The 23333-nt window shown below is 40.8% G+C and overlaps 1 protein-coding gene and 1 long non-coding RNA gene across 3 annotated transcripts; both read left to right on the forward strand.

Moving 5' to 3' along the window:
• The first annotated feature begins 366 nt into the window (after positions 1-366).
• Positions 367-13533, forward strand: renbp (renin binding protein). 2 transcript variants are annotated; one of them, XM_020459226.2, is made up of 11 exons: positions 367-585; positions 904-1009; positions 1181-1256; positions 2650-2725; positions 7953-8131; positions 8512-8739; positions 8883-8964; positions 9384-9559; positions 11180-11311; positions 11536-11623; positions 12045-13533. In XM_020459226.2, exons 2-11 carry the CDS (start codon positions 909-911, stop codon positions 12119-12121), a joined length of 1215 nt encoding a protein of 404 aa, XP_020314815.1. In that variant the 5' UTR covers positions 367-585; positions 904-908; the 3' UTR covers positions 12122-13533. The 2 variants fall into 2 exon arrangements, with proteins under 2 accessions (XP_020314815.1, XP_031659733.1); XM_031803873.1 differs by having other exon boundaries at positions 458-585; positions 889-1009.
• A 3771-nt stretch (positions 13534-17304) lies between these two features.
• LOC109868944 (uncharacterized) lies at positions 17305-20875 on the forward strand. The gene is made up of 3 exons (XR_002251967.2): positions 17305-17710; positions 18135-18197; positions 20766-20875. It is a non-coding gene; the product is annotated as an uncharacterized LOC109868944 (long non-coding RNA).
• The last annotated feature ends 2458 nt before the right edge of the window (positions 20876-23333 follow it).

Genomic DNA, 23333 nt, shown 5'->3' on the forward strand with positions numbered 1-23333 from the left:
TCAGAAAGTATTCACACCCCTTCACTTACAGTATTCCATATTTTGTTGTTACAGCCATAATTCAAAATGTATTAAAAACATGTTTTCAATCCCCATTTACTACACACACGTATAATGGCAAAGTGAAAACATATTTTTAGACATTTTGGCAAATGAAATACAGAAATATCTAAATTACATTAGTTAGAAATCAATTGTTATTGAAATGTAGCCCATAACTAAGTTTCGTGATCCTATATGAATTGTGTCTTTATTCATAGGTAACAGCGGAGGGGTATACTTAGGTTGAGCGGTTCAATTGGTTTAGCCTCCTACTACGTTCTACCATTGAATAAAAGGGGTTTGCTTTTATGTTGTCATTCTCCCTGCTCCTCACATGACCGATCTCGGGAAGCACATGACCCCACATGACAAGCAGTCATGTGATAAGATTTTCAACTCCTCTTGAAGTAACCAGTTTTTTTTTTTTTGTCTGTACACAGTGTTGACTACGGTTGCGTTCGCGTCTAAGACGCCATACGTCTGCATTTATCGAATGAAGCTCCGTTACAAGAGTGAAAATCTAAAACTACGTTTGGGAAAAAGGTAACTAAACGCAGCGCTTTAAAATAATCGACTTCTCTATAGAGCAGAAGTGGTCTGAAGTGTATAGACGAGTCCAACGTAAGGTATCTATTAGAAAGTACATAGTACATTGATATGTCTAACTTGTCACTTGTTCAGAAATATGATTCACACCATAGCCGTAAACCATCATTATGCTTTCCTGAACGGGTCCTGCAAGAATAGTATTTAGGATATCCGAATAACGGCATTCACATTACAGTGTTCTACAAACGCGTAGACCTAAGATCTACCAATTTTCATCTGGCTTGATGATCGATTCAGTCTTGCTTTTGGAAGGTGCGATGTCTATCGAGAAGCTGCAGCGTTATCGAGAGCAGATGCGCACAGAGCTGGACAAAGTGGTGGACTTCTGGCAGAAATACTCTCATGACACACAATATGGGTAAAACCATTTGATCACATTTGTCGAAATGTTTTGTTATTTTAACATTTTCTTTATCATAATTTTTACAAACATTTAAAAAAGTTTAGCCTTGTCTAGCTGTAGGATAGTATGTATGCCATGTCTGTGAGATGAGATCAATTGACCATGTTAAACAATGTATTTTTCCAGTGGATTTTTCACTTGTATAGGGAAAGATGGAAAAATCTACGATCAGCTGAAATATGTCTGGTTGCAGGGGAGACAGGTAAACTCATCCACAAATGTTCAGTGATTACCTTACTGCTCAACACCAAACAGAGACCAATGCAAAGGCCTGCTAATAACATTGATGTGCATATTCTGCTGACTGTTGCAGTGCACCTTGATTTGATTATTGGGTGGGTTTTCCTATAAATGTACTTTTTTTAAAGAAAGTCATTTTTTTGGGCCTTGAGCAAATTTCAGGTCTGCTGAGCGCAAACTTGAACATTGTGAAAATTCAGTCCAACTTCCAGCGCACATTTACTGTGAACACTGATGCTGAACCTGCTTTAAGTTACCCTTGAAACAGTGGTCAAGTAGGCTGCTGTGGCTATTTGATCATAATGTAGGCCTACCAGAGTGAAGAAAATGCATCCCATAACATTTGAACATAGAAATAGATGTTCTATCATTCAGCCTACAGTTGCAGCCAATGTGTGGCTACAGTTGCAGTCAATGTGTGGTCTTCAGTGTAGGCCTGACATTAACCGGTCTATACACTTGTCCTTCAAACAAAGAGGTGACTGAAAATGTTGTGGTGTTTGATGCAAGAAACCATTTTTAAAAATAAAATGCATCATTATTCCCATACCATTATTACAGAGAATCAGACAAATTATGCTGCCCTCTGCCTATTGGCTACTTAGCTTATTAAAGCCTGTCTCAAAATAGAACACTGCCCCTTTTTAAGACAAGAAAAAAGCTCTTTAATTTACTCACTTTTCAAAGATGGCTAGAAATGCACACGTTTTGTGCTTTTGTAGGAAGCAGTCACTCACCCATTTCAGACTACAAAGTATCTATAACTGGGCTAATAACTCACTAACTAGCAAAGGATATGAACAAATGTGCACACGTGGTTACATGTAGCTCTTGCTTTGAACTCAAAACAAGCGCATCAACTCATGACCGTTCATGCTGTAAACACAATCTAGTTCAAAGTGAATGGCACAGATCCATATATGACAATGGTCGATTTGCATATAGGCCTACTGCAACTCTGACTGGTTATGGAGCTTAGGTCTGTGTAGAGAACGGGCCTGAGTCAGGCCTGTCAATGCAATAGAATCCTACTCCGCATTCTGCCTACAACATCTCTTGCATAGTTAGTTTTGCACACTAAGTCTTGCATAGTTTGTTTTGTTTCAGTATGTTGCATTGAAAGTGGCTAATATTGCATGGATACGATCACATTTCTAACAATAAAGGGGAACTTTGATACTGTTAACTAACAGGGAAAACTCTAGAAAGTGAACTTCAATTAAATCTTGTGCTTCTCTGCCATGGCTGATATTTCTTCTGCATGGCAGTAATGGGCTGCACGCCCTCGCACTTGCGCAGCTTAGAGGGAACATTGCTCAAAATATAATTTCACTTGGATCAATGTATCTTTGCAGGTGTGGATGTATTGCCGCCTATACAGGACAATGGAGCGCTTCAACAAGCCCGAGATCCTGGAAGCCGCCAAATCTGGTATGTGGGTTTGGTGGTTGCACAGCATCTTTGTCAGTTATTGGGAGTGAAAATACATACCTATTCAGACTGTTAAAGCATTTGAGTGGATTTCCAAACACTTATCAGGTTGTTTCGTTGTTGTGTCCTGTCGGCTTTGCAAGGAATTTCCCAAGTAAGCATTTAGCTTCAAGTTTTTTTCCAAAGGTAGATGGTGAAATGTTTTCTGTTAGTGATTTAGTTAATTAATGCAAGTCCTTTAAAGAGGTCACCTCACCTGCTGTGCCAGTATTCTGACTCATTTAACTAATGCAAAGTTTTAAAAATTCCAAGATGGTGTAGCAGTGCAGACATAGTTTGTTGTTCTCCCATGTACATTTTGTCTTTTTTGTATGAAAATAAATTGACATGTTATCTCTTTTTCCCATTTTTAAATGAAATATATCTTCCGCCAACCCGCCTCACCCAATGTGGTACTGATCTGCTATTTTTAGACCTTATTGCCAGAACCTCCATCAGGAGCTAATTAGCTACTAGCTATTTAGTCATTGTTAGCCACTGCCTTTTGCACAGACACCAGACGCTTTTAGCCTGGATAATACTTCCCAGCCTGCCAGTATCAGACTGTTTTCTCCACTACAACACCGGATTCCTACCAAAAGCCCTAGCTAGCTGCCACTGAGTGGCCCAGCCCCGGCCTGCTCAGTGATCACTTGGCTACACAGCTGATGCCTCCCGGACTCTTCACTAACACGATTAGAATACACTACTCCACCGGATTCTTGCCATAAGCTCTGGACCTTTGCATCGGATAATTGCTGTTAGCTAGCTGCTACCAAGTGGCTATAGTGGTTAACACCCTTGTCCCGAAGCTAGCACCAGTTAGCCGCGAGCCAGGCGCATCTCCCGGCTAGCAAACAAAATTACTACGAAATTAAATTAGCTACAATACCACTTTTGCCAACTGGCCTGGACCCTTTGTTGACACGGAGCCCCGCCGTTCCATCACGACTGGTGTGCTGACGTAATTCCATCCGTTGTGCCCTCAACCTGCCTTTGCCAGACGTCGGAGCAGATGCTTCTACTAGCCTCGGTCTGCTAACTTTGAACACCGTTTCTCCCGCTTGCTAACGACTACCCAGCGGCTTCCCTGTTTCATCTATTGCTGTTCACTGGACCATATGATCACTTGGCTACATTGCTGATACCTGCTGGACTGTTCATTAATCACGGTACTCCATTTTGTTTATTTTTGTTTGTCGGCCCCAGCCTCTAACGGTCGTTAGTGTCTTAACAGCATACAATTATGAAAACTTGACTTAACTTAATAATACATTTTCATTTATAATACATTCCCTTTCTTTATTCCCTGGCCCTGTGTGTAGTTAACTGACCCTCTCTGCCCATTCATCGCCATTTTACCTGTTGTCTTCGCTGATTAGCTGTTGTCTTACCCGTTGATGTCTTAGCTAGCTCTCCCAATCAACACCTGTGATTGCTTTATGCCTCGCTTTATGTCTCAATGTCAATATGCCTTGTATACTGTTTAGGATAGTTATCATTGTTTTAGTTTACTGTGGAGCTCCTAGTCCCACTCAACATGCTTCAGATACCTCTTTTGTCCCACATGCTGTGACCTCACCCAGCTTAACTAGTGCGTCCAGAGATGCAACCTCTCTTATCGTCACTCAATGCCTAGGTTTACCTCCACTGTACCCACACCCTACCATACCCCTGTCTGTACGTTATGCCCTGAATCTATCCTACCATGCCCAGAAATGTTGCTCCCTTTATTCTTTAATTAGCCTTTAGCTGTACCCTCATTCTACTCATTCTACCGTTTATTCCTTTATTAGCCTTTAGCTGTACCCTCATTCTACTCCTGCTCTGTTCCTCGGGTGATGTGGAGGTTAACCTGTAGTGACACCCCATCCCATGAACGGAACCGTTGTCATCATCTGACACTAATTAGCATAACGCAACGGACATAAATCTTAATAGAAAATATTCCTATTCATGAAAATCACAAGTGAACTATATTGGAACATAGCTTAGCCTTTTGTTAATCACCCTGTTGTCTCAGATTTTCAAAATATGCTTTACAGCCAACGCTAGACAAGCATTTGTGTAAGTTTATCATAGCCTAGCATAGCATTATGCCTTGCTAGCAGCACCTTGTCACGGAAATCAGAAAAGCAATCAAATTAAATCGTTTACCTTGGATGAACTTCGGATGTTTTCACTCACGAGACTCCCAGGTAGACAGCCAAAGTTCATTTTTTTCACAAAATATTATTTTTGTAGGCGAAATAGCTCCGTTTGTTCTTCACGTTTGGCTGAGAAATCGCCGGAAAATATTACAAATTAGCTCCATAATATCGACAGAAACATGGCAAACGTTGTTTAGAATCCATCCTCAAGGTGTTTTTCTAATATCTATTTGATAACATATCAGTCAGGACAATTTGTTTTTCACTAGGACCGATTAGAGTAATGGCTACCTCCTGTATTTTACACGAGAATCTCTCTCGGAGCCACCATGTGACCACTTACGCAATGTAGCCTACGGCTATTCTTCAACAGAAATGCGTAATACTACGTCACAATGCTGTAGACGCCTTGGGGAATACGTAGAAAGCGTAAGCTCGTTGATGGTACATTCACAGCTGAATAGCGAGTCATTGGAACACAGCACTTTCAAAACCTGGGGCACTTCCGGATTGGATTTTTCTCAGGCTTTCGCCTGCAACATCAGTTCTGTTATACTCCCAGACAATATCTTTACAGTTTTGGAAACGTTAGTTAGTGTTTTCTATCCAAAGCTGTGAATTATATGCATATTCTAGCATCTTTTCCTGACAAAATATCCCCTATAAAACGGGAATGTTTTTTTCCCAAAAATGAAAATACTTCCCCCTAACACCAAGAGGTTAACCCAGGTCCTGCGTGTCCCCAGGCGCTCTCATTTGTTGACTTCTGTAACTGTACAAGCCTTGGTTTCATGCATGTTAACATCAGAAGCCTTATCCCTAAATTTGTTTTACTCACTACTTTAGCACACTCTGCCAACCTCTGTTCTTTCAGTGTCTGAATCCTGGCTTAGGAAGGCCACCCAAAATTCTGAGATTTCCATACCAAACTACAACATTTTCCGACAAGATGGAACTGCCAAAGGGGGAGGAGTTGCAATCTACTGCAGAGAGAACCTGCAAAGTTCTGTCATACTTTTAAATCTGTAAACAAGGGCACCCTCATAGATATTATCCTGACCAACTTGTCCTCCAAATACACCTGCTGTTTTCAATCAGGATCTCAGCGATCACTGTCTCATTGCCTGCATCCACTATGGGTCCACGGTCAAACGACCACCTCATCACTGTCAAATGCTCCCTAAAACACTTCCGCGAGCAGGCCTTTCTAATCGACCTGGCCGGGGTATCCTGGAACCTCATCCCGTCAGTAGAGGATGCCTGGTCGTTCTTTAAAAGTAATTTCCTCACCATCTTAAATAAGCATGCCCCTTTCAAAAAATGTAGAACTAAGAACAGATATAGCCCTTGGTTCACTCCAGACCTGACTGCCCTCGACCAGCACAAAAACATCCTGTGGCGCACTGCACTAGCATCGAGTAGTCCCTGCGATATGCAACTTTTCAGGGAAGTCAGTAACCAATACACTCAGTCAGTCAGGAGAAGCAAAGGCTAGGTTTTTCAAACATACATTTCCTACTGATCCTCGACTTCCATGTCATTTACAAAATAGCCTCCAACACTACTCAGCAAACTGGATGCATCCGTTTTGTAGCCAAAGCCCCATTTTACCACCCACCACTGCGACCTGTATGCTCTCGTCGGCTGGCCCTCGCTACATATTCGTCACCAGACCCACTGGCTCCAGGTCATCTAAGTCTTTGCTAGGTAAAGCTCTGCCTTATCTCACTGGTCACGATAACAACACCCACCCGTAGCATGCGCTCCAGTAGGTATCTCACTGGTCATCCCCAAAGCCAACACCTCCTTTGGCCGCATTTCCTTCCAGTTCTCTGCTACCAATTACTGCAACGAATTGCAAAAATCGCTGAAGTAGGAGACATATCTCCCTCACTAACTTTAAACATCAGCTATCTGAGCAGCTAACTGATTGCTGCAGCTGTACACAGCCCATCTGTAAATAGCCCATCCAAATCTACCTACCTCATCCACATTGTTTTTAAACTTTGCTCCCCAGAATTTCTACTTGCACATCTGTCATACCAGTGCTAAATTGTAATCACTTCGCTACTATGGCCTATTTATTGCCTTACCACCTCACGCCGTTTGCACACACTGCATATAGACTTTTTATGTTATTGACTCTACGTTTGTGTTGCACTGCTTTGCTTGATCTTGGCCAGGTCGCAGTTATAAATGAGAACTTGTTCTCAACTTGGCCTACCTGGTTAAATAAAGGTGAAATATATATTTTTTCATGAGTCAGTCTTTGACAACCTGAGCGAAGACGGTAAGTTAAGCAACAGAGAAAATAGCTGTTTTGAACCACTTAGTATGGTGTAGGCTACATACAAGTTATGAGCAAATACAAATGACAGGTGTCATGAAGACTAAAAGCAGAAAGAAGCGCACCCAATGTTATCGACAGTATGAAGATGCACACATTTCCAGTAGAAGACACACAGATGTAATAAAACAGAAAAAACACCAATAGGATTTACTCCAATGTTAGTTTCAGGATTTCCGGATCTAGAACACAACCTTCTCCTATGAAACTAGTCTGGGCATGCAACAGCTTATTTGCCTATAAAAAAACAAACTCGTACTGCTTTTAATATATATATATATATATATATATATATATATATATATATATATTAGTTTTTATTTATTTAACTAGGCAAGTCAGTTAAGAACAAATTCATATTTACAATGACTGCCTACCGGGGAACAGTGGGTTCAGGGACAGAACAACAGATTTTTTACCTTGTCAGCTCGGAGATTCGATCCAGCCCAACACTCTAACCACTAGGCTACCTGACACCCACACTCGCCAAAGATGGTAAACATTGAGTGGTGATCCTCCTTTGTTTTTCCGGTTTGCTATTCAATGTGTCATCGGAACTTAAAAATGTATACCACATTTTTAATTTTCTGCAGAAAAACAAACAGGAGTGTGGTCTCTATAGGGATTTTGGAACACAATTCTACTTGTGATGAGCAAACTTTGTTAATGTTATTTTTTTCTGTTTTCTTAGGAGGTGCATTCTTGCGACGCTTCGCTCGCATTCCCAATAGTGGCAGCCCATGGAAGTGTGCCTTTTGTTTGACCAGGGACGGTAAAGCCCTGAAAGTGCAGAGGACCATCTTCAGTGAGTGTTTCTATGTCATGGCCATGGATGAGCTGGCTAGGGTCACAGGAGACAAAGACATGCAGGTAAAACAGCCCGGGGCACTAAACACTTCCACAATAAAGTTCTCTGTTGTTAAACTGGCAATCTGTGATCAATACAGCCATGTTTTAATTAATTAAAACATTAATTAATTATTAATAATTCGTTTAACTGTTGAGCCCATGAGAACCCAAAATGTACGCTTTTTTTACATGGTTAAAACTATAATTTTGAAATCATGGAATGAACCTTCCATCCACAGGGACACTTCCGGTTTGTTGAAAAGGGCCATGCATCAAAGACCCAATCAAATTTGAACAGAATGGGGGCTAATATCTGCTAGCCAATCAGAACACAGAACCCATAGTGGGTTTTGCCTGTATTATGGCCTATTTTATTTCTCATATGCCCTCATTGTTACTAGGTGGAAGCAGCACAAATGATGGACCAGCTGGTCCACTGGGTCAGGGTGGACCCATCAGGCCTGGGCAAGCCCCAGCTTTCTGGAGACACCCCGGTCTGCAGCATGGCTGTCCCCATGATGCTGCTGTGTCTAGTGCAGCAGCTCACGGAGGCCCGCAGCGGGGAGGAGGTAGACAAGTACAGGGAGGTTGGAGGCTGGTGCGTAAAGCAGATCCTCCAACACCTTCAGGTAAAGAACTGTAGGCCTACAAATATGAAACAACCAGGTGTGTGTGTGTCTGAGCCCGTTTGGAGTGTCAGATGGAAGGCGTTTGCACTTTTCGGGGCATTTCCATTGGTTCCATTGAATTGTCTATGACTGTCTTTGTACAGAGAGGTGGTACTGCCATTTTGGAAAGTGTCTCATCAGAAGGAAAGGAACTTCCTGGTTGCGAGGGGCGACTGCAAAACCCAGGTGATACCCTTTGTACTCAACTAAATGAGATTTCTCTAGATCAGGGCTTTTCAATTCCAGTCCTGGAGGGCCAAAACACTTCTTGTTTTTGTTTCTCCCTGGTTTTTAATTGCACTCACCTAGTGTCCCAGGTCTGAATTAGTCCCTTATTAATGACATTGACAGCCCTGCTGTAGATAATGTGTGATAAGCTCCATATTACTTGTCAAGTCATCTAACATAGTGGTATATATTAGTGTATTACCTTATTATCCCTAACACTATGTTTTCTGTTGTGTGTAATAACACTAGTTACTTAGTTAGACTGGATACTGCACATGTAGTGATATCTAAGATGACTGTGTTACCATTGTATTGCCTGCCTGTTGTTTCTTTCCTTTCTGGCTTCCTTATTTCTTTTATATATACATTTGCCATAGGCCATGCACTGGAAGCAGGCTGGTTCCTGCTTCAGTACGGTTTGGAGAATGGGGACCAGGAGCTCCAAAGGACAGCAGTGGACAAGTTCATGGAGATCCCCTTTCTGACAGGCTGGGACAAGGAGCACGGAGGGCTCCTCTACTTCCTGGATGTGGACGGTTACTGCCCCACACAGGTACATCCTGTGAAAGTAGACTTAATTTATTTCCGGTATGGGCCTCCTATGTGTGCACCAAAACATTTTATGGGCCTAATCATAGAAATACATAGAATCCCTATTAATTCAGTATGTTCTCTGTGGGCCTAAGTCTTAAAAGATTTGTCATTTAACTTTTATTTTTCCTTTTGGCATAAACACAGCCAGTCATGTATTTTTATTTGATTGTCAATGTTTTACCGATACGACGTACCCCCACTATTTATTTTGCTGGGATGCCGTACCGGACCATAACGCCTTACTTTCACCCCTGCATACTAGTTTTCTAAATAGAGTTAAAAAACGCAAGTTGATTCACCCACTGGGTCATACAGCTGCATAAGACAAAAAACATATTCACACAAGCACTGGTATGTAACCCTTTCTCCAATGCTGAGCCCCTCCTTACACATCTGGACAGCAAATTGCTGGATTTGAATCCCTGAGCTGACAAGGTAAAAATCTGCCCCTGAGCAAGGCAGTTAACACACTGTTCCCCGGGTGCCGAAGACGTGGATGTCGATTAAGGCAGCCCCCCGCACCTCTCTGATTCAGAGGGGTTGGGTTAAATGCTGAAGACACTCAGCATTGTTGTACAACTGAGAAGGTTTCCCTTTTACACGTCTGTTGCTAGACAGAACCTTAGTGATTTCTGTTCTTCCTCACTTCATCTGACAGTATTACATAGAGCCACGACTACATGGAACTCTATTCCACATCAAGTAACCGACGCAAGCAGTAAATTTAGATTTCAAAAACGGATTAAAAAAAAATCTTATGGAACAGCGGGGACTGTGAAGCAACATAAACATTGGCACAGACAGATATGCACAAAAACACACACACAATGTTTGTTGCTTCAGTCCCCGCTGTTCCATAAGATTTTTTTTAAATCCGTTTTTTAAATCTAAATTTACTGCTTGCGTCGGTTACTTGATGTGGAATAGAGTTCCATGTAGTCATGGTAACATACGCACTGTAACACAATAATATACGCACTATACATATACATGTATTTAGTACTGTAGATATGTGGTAGTGGTGGAGTAGGGGCCTGAGGGCACACAGTGTGTTGTGAAATCTGTGAATGTATTGTAATGTTTTTAAAATTGTATAAACTGCCCTAATGTTGCTGCTTTGGCAGCAGCTAATGGAGGTTCATAATAAATACAAATACTTGACCTCGGCCCCAACTCCTCACTTTTCCACATAGGATCCCTGATGGCTAACATTAACATATCCTGACAGAATGTAAACGTTCTACATTTCCCTCTCTCCCCCAGTAACATGAATAAGTATATTTCATATTTTTAAGTTTAAAGTCCGAACCCATCAATACAACACTGCGCTTGCTGCAAATGCACGAGTCGTTCAACCAAGCATAAAAATCAGTGTAGGAGTCATTTGGCAGCTCAAACCCACACTCATCAACAAAGGGTTGAATGGGTGAAAGTAATATGGATGAAATGGCAACTGAGGGGACCAAACCTATTGCTTTTGCTTGTCCAACCCTTTCATGGCCTTTTTATTAATTGACTAAATAAGGGAACAAAGTACTATGGAAATGTGAACCAGGGCCAATGTGTTCTGTTTTCACAGTTGGAGTGGAGTATGAAACTATGGTGGCCGCACTGTGAGGCTCTCATCGCATACCTGATGGCCTACAGCCATACCAAAGAGCCAGCCCTGCTGGAGCGATTCTCTCAAGTGTACGACTACACCTTCAGCCATGTGAGTGAACTCCAGTCTAATTGTGTGTTTTAATTGTATTAATTTTTTTGCTATCGTTCTGCTAAAAATACAATACATGGAAATGGCATGAAATATGGGGGTCATTTTATATGTAGAGAATAAGTAACACAAATATTTGGTACTGCAGCTCAAATTAAGCTAAACTGCTTTGAGGAGCAAACCTTTTGCAATATGGTGTGCTGTTTGTCTTCCTGTGTATGCAGTTTTCTGATGCTGAGAATGGCGAGTGGTTTGGATATTTGACCCAGCAAGGGAAAGTGACACTGGATTTTAAAGGAGGGCCTTTCAAAGGTGAGAATGTTAACAGGCCAGAGAAGGGGTTAGTCAGAAACATGACAGGCACAAATAATTGTACCTCCTGTTTGAGACAATACAGTAATGTATACATTTGTTTGATATATGCTCAATCTGTAATATTTATGTTTTGCCCTTGTTTCTATATGTCTATCACCCACTCTAGTGGATATAGTAAATACAATGTGGTTGTATTTGATTACAGTGATTGCAAGGCTTCCTTTCCCCCAACCAAAAAGTGGTGGAGGCGCGACACTTCTATTTTATTATGAATTAATTAAAAACCGACGTTTCGGTCATGGTGGACCTTCATCAGACTGGTTTCTTTGCCCAAAATAAATGCATCAGATGAAGTGTTTTGACCTTGTGTACGTCTGTGATTACACTGACTATTAATCTTCCTTTTGTTTTATTTCAGGTTTCTTCCATGTGCCTCGGTGCCTTTATATGTGCGAGAAAATCCTGGACTCTATACTGAACAAACAGGAAACCTGAGGTCACCAACTAGCATGACCTGGACAATGTAATTTTATAATCATTATTTACACTGAGTATACAAAACACCTTCCTAATAGAGTTTCATTTCCCCCTTTTTCCCTTATAACAGCCTCAATTCGTCAGGGCATGGACTCAACAAGGTGTCGAAAGCGTTCCACAGGGATTCTGACCAATGTTGACTCCAATGCGTACCACAGTTGTCATGTTGGCTGGATGTACTTTGGGTGGTGGACCATTCTTGACACACACGGGAAACTGTTGAGCGTGAAAAACCCAGCAGCGTTAAAGTTCTTGACACAAACAATATCCTGTTCAAAGACACTCACCCTTTGATTAGCACACATATACAATCCTTGTCTCAATTGTTTCAATGCTTAAACATTCTTCTTTAACCGGTCTCCTCCCCTTCATCTACACTGATTGAAGTGGATTTAGCAAGTGCCATCAAAAAGGAAGCATTGCGTTCACCTGGTCAGTCTCATGGAAATGTTTTATACACTCAGTGTAGACAATATTGGACAATGTCAATTTTCTGAGATTCTGGAGAGAGTTTTGAAAGCAAAATTGCAGATTAATGCATATGTTCTTAAAGTGAAGATCACCTACATTTTATTAGTAGCAGTGAAGGGGAAAGAAAATGGCTATAGAAATAGGGGACACACTGCAAAGTTTTGTACTAAGATGATTACATCAGCTCAAATGTTTGTGTTAACTGTGTGTTGTAAGCCTATATGTTTGGCATCTTGAAATATGAAACACAATTTAATAAATTAATTAAATCATAGGCAAATAAAGGAAATATTGTTATGTAAGGTCAATATAAAGGTGACCCAAAATCACTTGGTTATTTACCATAGAGAATATTGCAAAAAGTTGTTATTGTGTGTCAAAGCCTGTAGGCCGGAAAGACAGAACATGACCATCTATACCATTATTGTCAGGAGGTCATGTGCAGCTCTGCATCTCTCACCAAGAGAAGCTTAGACTAATTTCACAATGATGGCAACAAGGCTCTTGCTTAATTTGAATTAGTGTTTGAAACTTAAAATCATTTGAACTTTGAACAAGCAGCACCACAAAAATGCCCCAGAACCCTTTAAGACCCAAGACAACTTGTTGTAGCTGTTCTATGATAACTGTATAAATTGAGCTTTTATGATCCATAACCTAATTAATATTTTACAATTGTATACTGTAGTTATATTGATTATTTTCTTTCTAATTTTTCATTTGGTATGTGGTATGTTCATTTCATCATTTAAGTGCTTTTTTAAAGTCTAGCATCAAGTTATAAGGAAATAACAATTTACAGTAACTCATGTCTAGTCAATTATTAAATTAACCTACATGCAGCCAAATGTTCTGACAGTCATTGAATATTGTAATTAAATTCTGTGTTATGTCCTTTCTATCTGTGATACTTGTATTTTCATCACAACAGGACGACGTAAAACAGACTGGGACACAAGGCAAAAACATTGCGGCTCATTTCAAGTAAATACTAGGTTTATACTGTAATGAATAATGTTTTAAAATATAAACTCAGCAAAAAAAGAAACATCCCTTTTTCAGGACCCTGTCTTTCAAAGATAATTCGTAGAAATCCAAATAACTTCACAGATCTTCATTATAAAGGGCTTAAACACTGTTTCCCATGCTTGTTCAATAAACAATTAATGAACATGCACCCGTGGAACGGTCGTTAAGACACTAACATCTTACAGACGGTAGGCAATTAAGGTCACAGTTATGAAAACTTAGGACACTAAAGAGGCCTTCCTACTGACCCTGGAAAAACACCAAAATAAATATGCCCAGGGTCCCTGCTCATCTGCGTGAACGTGCCTTAGGCATGCTGCAAGGCGGTATGAGGACTGCAGATGTGGCCAGGGCAATAAATTGCAATGTCCGTACTGTGCAACGCCAAAGACGGCGCTACAGGGAGACGGGATGGACAGCTGATCGTCTTCGCAGTGGCAGACCACGTGTAACAACACCTGCACAGGAACGGTACATCCAAAAATCACACCTGCGGGACAGGTACAAGATGGCAACAACAACTGCCCGAGTTACACCAGGAAGGCACAATCCCTCCATCAGTGCTCAGACTGTCCGCAATAGGCTGAGAGAGGCTGGACTGAGAGCTTGTAGGCATGTTGTAAGGCAGGTCCTCACCAGACATAACCGGCAACAACGTCGCCTATGGTCACAAACCCACCATCGCTGGACCAGACAGGACTGGCAAAAAGTGCTCTTCACTTACGAGTCGCGGTTTTGTCTCACCAGGGGTGATGGTCGGATTCGCATTTATCGCCGAAGGAATGAACGTTACACCGAGGCCTGTATTCGGAGCGGAATCGATTTGGATGTGGAGGGTCCGTCATGGTCTGGGGCGGTGTGTCACAGCATCATCGGACTGAGCTTGTTTTCATTGCAGGCAATCTCACGTTACAGGGAAGACATCCTCCTCCCTCATGTGGTACCCTTCCTTGCAGGCTCATCCTGACAGCATGACAATGCCACCAACCATACTGCCGGCTCTGTGTGTGATTTCCTGGAAGACAGGAATGTCAGTGTTTTGCCATGGCCAGTGAAGGATCTCAATCCCATTGAGAACGTCTGGGACCTGTTGGATCTGAGGGTGAGGACTAGGGCCATTCCCCCCCAGAAATGTCCAGGAACTTGCAGGTGCCTTTGTGGAAGAGTGGGGTAACATCTCACAGCAAATCTGGTGCAGCCCATGAGGAGATGCACTGCAGTACTTAATGCAGCTGGTGGCCACACCAGATACTGACTGTTACTTTTGATTTTGAACCCCCCCCCTTTGTTTAGGGACATATTATTCCATTTCTGTTAGTCACATGTCTGTGGAACTTGTTCAGTTTATATCTCAGTTGTTGAATCTTGATATGTTCATTCAAATATTTACACATGTTAAGTTTGCTGAAAATAAATGCAGTTGACAGTGAGAGGATGTTTCTTTTTTTGCTGAGTTCATTTAGTAAAAATGTCGATAAATAATCAGCCTACATGTCAAAGTGTAATCTAGGTGATATGGCTACAGCCTCTCATGTCCACACCGATGCTGACATGAGGGAGGCGCTAGAAAATGTAACCAAACTTTAATGAGACTGCTAATTACGTAAATACAGTGCCTTCAGTAGTAGTCACACCCATTTACTTTTTCCACATTTTGTCTTGTTACAGCCTGAATTTAAATTGGATTAGTGCGATTTATGGTAAGAAACTAACCAATCTTTAAATATATTAGTTAGTTGGGCTAGGCGTGCCGCTAGCGCCCCACCTCGACAACATCCGGTGAATTTGCAGAGAGCGAAATTCAAAATACAACATTTGTAATATTAATCATTCATGAAAATACAAGTGTCATACATCATTTAAAAGCTTAACTTCTTGGTTATCCAGCCGCTTTGTCAGATTTCAAAAAGGTTTTACGGCGAAAGCATACCATGCGATTAACTGAGGACAGCGCCCCGCGTACAAAGGCGTCACAAGTCAGAAATGGCGATAAAATAAATCACTTACCTTATGAAGATCTTCCTCTGTTTGAAATTCAAAGGGTCCCAGCTACATAACAAATGGTCCTTTTTGTTCGAAAAAGTCCTTTATATCCCAAAAAAAGTCAGTTTAGTTGGCACGCTTGATTCAGTAATCCACCGGTTTCCCTAGTTCAAAATGCATACAAATTAATTCCAAAAGTTACCAATAAACTTTGTCTAAAAAAGTCAAACAATGTTTCTAATCAGTCCTCAGGTACTGTAATTATGTAAATAAACGATACAATTTAAGATGGAGAATAGTATGTTCATTACCGGAGATAAATAAATAACGAAGTGCGCGCCACAATACTACAGCCAAAATGGGAGCCACCTAGAAAAACTAGCTTGAAACTCTTTCTAAAGACTGTTGACATCTACTGGAAGCCCTAGGAACTGCAATCTGGAAGGTATTCCAATGAGTGGTGAGCTCCAAAAACAAAAATCTGTATGGATTCTCCTCGGGTTTTTGCCTGCTATATAAGTTCTATTATACTCACAGACATTATTTTAACAGTTTTGGAAACTTTATACTTTTTACTTTACTCTATCCAACACTACCAATTATATACACATTCTAGCTTCTGGGCCTGAGTAACAGGCAGTTTACTTTGGGCACCTCAGTCATCCAAACTTTGGAATACTGCCCCCTATCCCTAAGAAGCTAGCTAGGCTTACAGGTTAGTTGGCTAGATTGATGATTTGATGCCAATTAGCATGCTAGCTAGATAGGTAGCTAGCCGGCTATTGGCAATACCAATAACCAGAGACATATATTTAGTCATTTGTTTGTTTTAATTTATCCCAATGCCTCGCAAAGAATGGCACCTATTGGTAGATGTAGATGGGTAAAAAAGCAGGTATTGAATATCTCTTTGAGCAAGGTGAGGTTATTAATTAATAATTTTGATGATGTATCAATACACCCAATCACTACAAAGATACAGGCGGCCTTCCTAACTCAGTTGCCGGAAAGTAAGGAAACCGCTCAGGGATTTCACTGAGGCCAAAGGTGACTTCAAAATAGTTAGAGTTTAATGGCTGTGATAGGAGAAAACTGACATTGTAGTTATTACTCCATAATATTAACCTAAATTACTGAGTGAAAAGGAAGCTTGTACAGAACAAAAATATTCCAAAACATGTATCCTGTTTCCAATAAGGCACTAATACAAAGTGTTATGTTTGGGGCAAATCAACAGATCACTGATATTTTCAAACATGGTGGTGGTGGTATCATGTTATTAGTGTGCTTGTCATCGGCAAGGACTAGACAGGTTTTTTAAGATAAAAATAAATGGAATAGAGCTAAGAGCAGGCAAAATCTTAGAGGAAAACTTGATTCAGTCTCCTTTCCAACATACACTGGGAGACACATTCATCTTTCAGCAGGAAAAAATCTAAAACATAAGGCCAAATATACACTGGTTGCTTACCAAGACGACATTGAATGTGGCCTAATTTTGACCTAAATTGGAATGAAAATATATGGCAAGACTTAAATGGCTTGATCAATGATCAACCAACTTGACAGAGCATGAAGAATTTTTTAAAATAATAATGTGCAAATATTGTGCAATCCAGGTGTACAAAGCTCTTAGACTTACTCAGAAATACACAGCTGTAATCACTTCCAAAGGTGATTCTAACATGCATTGACTCGGGTGTGAATACTTATGTAATTGATGTTACAGGTTTTGTTTTTTTTGTTTATATTTCGAGGTAATACCTTACCACGAAGGGCGCACCGATTGTACACTACAATACATAAAAGTATGTTATGTAGTGCAGCTCTAGCAGGGCAGAAATTTGACTAACTTGTTGGAAAGGTTGCATCCTATGACTACCATGTTGAAAGTCACTGAGCTCTTCAGTATGGGCCATTCTACTGCCAATGTTTGCCGATTTATTTATTTTTGCCAACTTGTATTTATTTATGTATTTCTGTCACTGAGCATGTCTACACGACGAGTGTCGGTGTCTGAGCTTCTTCGAGAGGAGGCTGATCGTCTTGAAGAAATAGAGCACTGTAAGTATTGCTGGGCATCAGTTGAACATTACTTGTACTTTTTGCACACATAGAAACCACATGTTCAGACTGCTAATGTTAACTTAGCAAGAAGACTGGCCAAAGGAACACATGTTCACCAAAGGGAAGAGTGCAGACTGGCCAAAGCTAGCTCTAATCATTTGCTTTTCACTCAAATGTTGTAGCATTAGTTAGCTAGCAAGCATGGTGAATTGTCTAGCAGTCCACAAAGAGAATATTATTGAATATATTGCCAGATATCACTGAAATGGTGCGGTCAAGTTAAGAAATAAGCATGAGTAACTTAGCAATATACTCCTCTGCAGTTTGAACTAAAGTTTATAGCTACATATTTTATGCTGTGGATATCTAGGCCTAATGGTGCATGCTGATCATTTGTATTGTACAATTTCATTGTCAACAGCAAGTTCATCTGGAACCTCATCTGGCACTTCAGGGGGTCAAGTAGGCCTACACCCTGTTGATGGTGAGTTAGCTATCATACAAAGAATGTATTATAATTAATATGATATAATTTATAACCAAGTGTAAAGTAAGAATGTGCCTCCATGACTGACATATCACTTCATTTTCTATTATATAGCCTGACTTACTTGCCATAAGCATAGTGTACTAAAAATATTAGACAACATGACTCAAGCTAAGCTGATCTATTGGTTGAGAACGTATTTTTGAAATCAAAGAATCATCACTTGATCATCACTTGATAGACAAAAGGGAGCCCTCAACCAGACATTTAAAGTCAATCAACAGTGAACCAAATTGTTTTGTGCAATACTGTGACAATTTGTTTTGTGTTGTACATAGGCATGCACAAATCTTACATTTTAGAACATATAACTTGAATGTATAGGGAGTTTCTTGTTGAATTATGAGAGATTCTTGCATGTTTGAATTCAATTTGCATAGTGTATAATACTGACCCTAGATCAGCACCCGTACTCTGATAAGCTTGAACTTCTATGGCTATTAAAATGTTAAATCCTACTCATGTCATTTAAACTAATCTGGGCATATAGTTATCAAGCTTCTCAGAGTATGGGTGTTGAGCTAGGGTCAGTTTTGCTATGAAGCAAAGAATAAGGATAGAATATAGACAGGGGAAACATGATCATAGATCTGCACCATAGTGCAAGAAGCTGGACAGCTGGCCCAGATATCACACCATTTTGAAGGTCCTGACAGTTAGATGTACAGTCACCGGCCACTTTATTAGGTACAGCTGCATGTTAACGCAAATAGCCTGCTCCTTCGAACAGAGAATAATGTGGCTGCCTGCAACTCAATCTATAGAGTAAAGAGCTTTAGTTGTTGTTTGACAAAAATATTAGAACGGGCAAGATGTGTAATCTAAGCAACTTTGACCGTGGTATGATTGTTGGTGTGGCACATGGTGGTTCCAGCATCTCAGAAACAGCTGCCCTCCTGGGATTTTTACACACTACAGCCTCTAGAGTATACAGAGAATGGTGCGATAAGAAGTGAGTGGCAGTTCTGTGGGCAAAAACACCTTGTTAATGAGACAGGTCAGAGGAGAATGCCCAGAGTCATTCAAGCTAACAGAAAGGCCACAAATGCTCAAATAACAGCTGTTTATAACAATGGTGTGCAGAAGGGCACCTCTTTTGTGGAGGCAAAAGGGGGCCCTACGCAGTACTAGATATATGTACCTAATAAAATGTATAATAAAAAATGTATATAATGATGAAAATCAGGTTTGAAAGTTATATTTTTTGTTTGTCATTATCTCACAGGTAATCGAGAAAGCTCACAAGAATTTGTGGAGTTCATTTGAACTCTTGTATAGGGGGCAGCATTTTCACTTTTGGATGAATAGCGTGCCCAGGGTGAACTGCCTGCTACTCTGTCCCAGATGCTAATATATGCATATTATTATTAGTATTTGATAGAAAACACTCTGAAGTTTCTAAAACTGTTTGAATGATGTCTGTGAGTATAACAGAACTCATATGGCAGGCAAAAACCTGAGAAAAAATCCAAACAGGAAGTGGGAAATCTGAGGTTTGTAGTTTTTGAACTCACCCCTATCAAATACACAGTGGGATAAGGGTTATTTTGCACTTCCTAAGGCTTCCACTAGATGTCAACCGACTTTAGAACGTTGTTTCAGGCTGCTCCTCTGAAGGGGGGCCGGATGAGAGCTGTTTGACTAAGGGATCTGCCTGCAGCCTCGTTCTCAGTCATGCACATTTCTCATGAGATACCTCTCGTTCCATTGCTTTTCTACAGACAATGGAATTCTCCGGTTGGAACATTATTGAACATTTATGCTAAAAACATTCTATACTTAGTTTGACAAGTGTCTTCGACCTATAATATACATTTTTTAACTTTCGTCCGACTGGACCAGAACGGATTTGTTTACCAAACGCCCTAACAAAAGAAGCTATTTGGACATAAATGGACATAAATGATGGACATTATCGAACAAAACAAGCATTTATTGTGGAACTGCGAGTGCTGGGAGTGCATTCTGATGAAGATCATCAAAGGTAAGTGAATATTTATAATGCTATTTATGACTAATGTTGACTACCCAACATGGCGGATATTTCTCTGGCTGGTTTGGGCTCTGAGCGCCGTTCTCAGATTATGCTTTTTCCGTAAAGTTAAAAAAAAAATCTGACACAGCAGTTGCATTAAGGGGAAGTGTATCTAAAGTTCCATGGATAACACTTGAATTTTCATCAACATTTATTACATACAGAGTATTTCTGTGAATTCATGTGGCTCTCTGCACAATCTCCGCATGTTTTAAAACTACTGAATGTAACGCGCCAATGTAAAATTAGATGAAAATTGAACAGGTCCTAACCACCTTTTTCACCCTTCAGTGCCTTCTGCACCATGGCAAGCATCAAGGTTCACAATACTGTGGTTTTCATGCATTAAGCATATCCTACCTCCTTCCATCTTGCCTTTACTTCTTGCCTTTATGTCCTCATGCATTTACCTTATCTGATATTGACTTATTTTTTAATTCAATTGTTCATCAGAACTGTTTTGTTCCCAGGACATCTGTGAAAACCTCCTACATTGTGCGCACGACCCAGAATACCCTGGAAGCCTACCGCTACATTGACTGTGGTTCCAACTCCACGGTTCACCAGTCCTCACGGCGACCGTGGCAGTAAACCTCCCTCCCCCACCCACTACAGTCACCACCAGCCACAGTGATGAGTGCCAGGGTCACAGGGACCATTGGTGCTCGCCAAGGTGCTGGTAGCCAGACCACAAGAACCAATTCACTCCGAGCATTTGTTTCGACTGCAGGATTATTAGGCTTGGTCACTTGCCTACGTAAATGCATAAAACATTAGCTCCTCAGTAAATGATATTTTCAGCTGTTGTGCATTTGACTGATGTTCAGGATATGACTAATTTACAGCCTCCTGTAGCTTCAACATCCTTGATTTTAGGAGTTAATTAGTTAACCTTGACTTGATCATAGTAACTGGTGATACTACTGAATTATGACTGTATCCTGCTGTGCTAGTCGTTTTATTTGTAACATTGAGAGCATCCTATAACATTTTAGGAAGGTCCTTTAGCGTGGGTTCATGTGATTTAAGGTGCTTGGCATAGTAACAATGTATAAAGCGACTGACATTGTATTGCGCAAGAAGGGAGATTTGTTCTTTGCAATTTATATGGGGGACATGACAAGACTAGTTGAGGGATGTGCTTAAGGCAATTTATTGACTCCAATGCTTCCCACAGTTGTGTCAAGTTGGCTGGTTGTCCTTTGGGTTGTGGACCATTGTTGATGCACACGGGAAACTGTTGAGTGTGAAAAACCCTGCAGCATTGCAGTTTTTAACACAAACCATTACGCCTAGCACCTACTACCATAGCCTGCTCAAAGGCATTTAAAAATGTTGTCTTGCCCATTCACCCCCAAGCCATAAGACTCCTGAACATCTAGTCAAATGGCTACCCGGACTATTTGCATTGCCCCCCCCCTCCCATCCCCTCTCCACACCACTGCCACTCTCTGTTGTCATCTATGCATAGTCACTTTAGTAACCCTACCTACATGTATGTACTACCTCAACTAACCGGTGCCCCCACACATTGACTCTGTACCAGCACCCCTGTACCGGCACCCCTGTATATATCGTTATTTTTAATGCTGCTCTTTAATTCATTTGTACTTTTATCTCTTATTCTTATCTGTATTTTTTTGAAAGTGCACTGTTGGTTAGGGGCTCCGTAACTAAGGCAAGATTTGTTTTCACCCTTCTTTTTCAAGACCTCTGTGATCCACCCTGGCATGCTGTCAATTAACTTCTGGGTCACATCCTGACTGATGGCAGCCCATTCTTGCATAATCAATGCTTGGAGTTGGTCAGAAGTTGTGGGTTTTTGTTTGTCCACCCGCCTCTTGAGGATTGCCAACAAGTTCTCAATGGGATTAAGGTCTGGGGAGTTTCCTGGCCATGGACCCAAAATATCAATATTTTGTTGGTACCATTCTATATTCATAGTTGTGTTCTTAGGCAAAATTGTGAGTGAGCCCACTCCCTTGGCTGAGAAGCAACCCCACACATGAATGGTCTCAGGATGCTTTACTGTTGGCATGACACAGGACTGATCACCTTGTCTTCTCCGGACAAGCTTTTTTCCAGATGCCCCAAACAATTGGGAAAGGGGGTTCATCAGAGAAAATGACTTTACCCCAGTCCTCAGCAGTCCAATCCCTGTACCTTTTGCAGAATATCAGTCTATCCCTGATGTTTTTCCTGGAGAGAAGTGGCTTCTTTGCTGCTCTTCTTGACACCAGGCTTTTTGTGCAAAGCAATGATGACGGCATGTGTTTCCTTGCAGGTAACCATGGTTGACAGAGTAAGAACAATGATTCCAAACACCACCCTCATTTTGAAGCTTCCAGTCTGTTATTCGAACTCAATCAGCATGACAGAGTGATCTTCATCCTTGTCCTCGTCAACACTCACACCTGTGTTAACGAGAGAATCACTGACATGATGTCAGCTGGTCCTTTTGTGGCAGGGCTGAAATGCAGTGGATATGTTTTTTTGGAATTCAGTTAATTTGGATTGAAAAAAGGGACTTTGCAATTACTGCAATTTATATGATCACTCTTCATAACATTCTGGAGTATATGCAAATTGCCATCATACAAACTGAGGCAGCAGACTTTGTGAAAATTAATATTTGTGTAATTCTCAACTTTTGGCAATTGACTGTATATATACAGTACCTGTCCAAAGTTTGGACTCACCTACTCATTCCAGTGTTTTTCTTTCTTTCTTTTTCAAAAAATATATTTTATATTTGAGATTCTTCAAAGTAGCCACCCTTTGCCTTGATGACAGCTTTACACACTCTTGGTATTCCCTCAACCAGTTTCACCTGGAATGCTTTTCCAACAGTCTTGAAGGAGTTCCCACATGTTGAGCACTTGTTGTCTGCTTTTCCTTCACTCTGCGGTCCAACTCATCCCAAACCATCTCAACTATTGCCTTACCTCCCTAATCTTACCACATTTGCACACACTGTATATATATTTTTCTATTGTGTTATTGAATGTACGTTTGTTTATTCCATGTGTAACTCTGTG

This window comes from Oncorhynchus kisutch, linkage group LG24 (genome assembly GCF_002021735.2).
Source record: "Oncorhynchus kisutch isolate 150728-3 linkage group LG24, Okis_V2, whole genome shotgun sequence".
Taxonomy (NCBI): domain Eukaryota; kingdom Metazoa; phylum Chordata; class Actinopteri; order Salmoniformes; family Salmonidae; genus Oncorhynchus; species Oncorhynchus kisutch.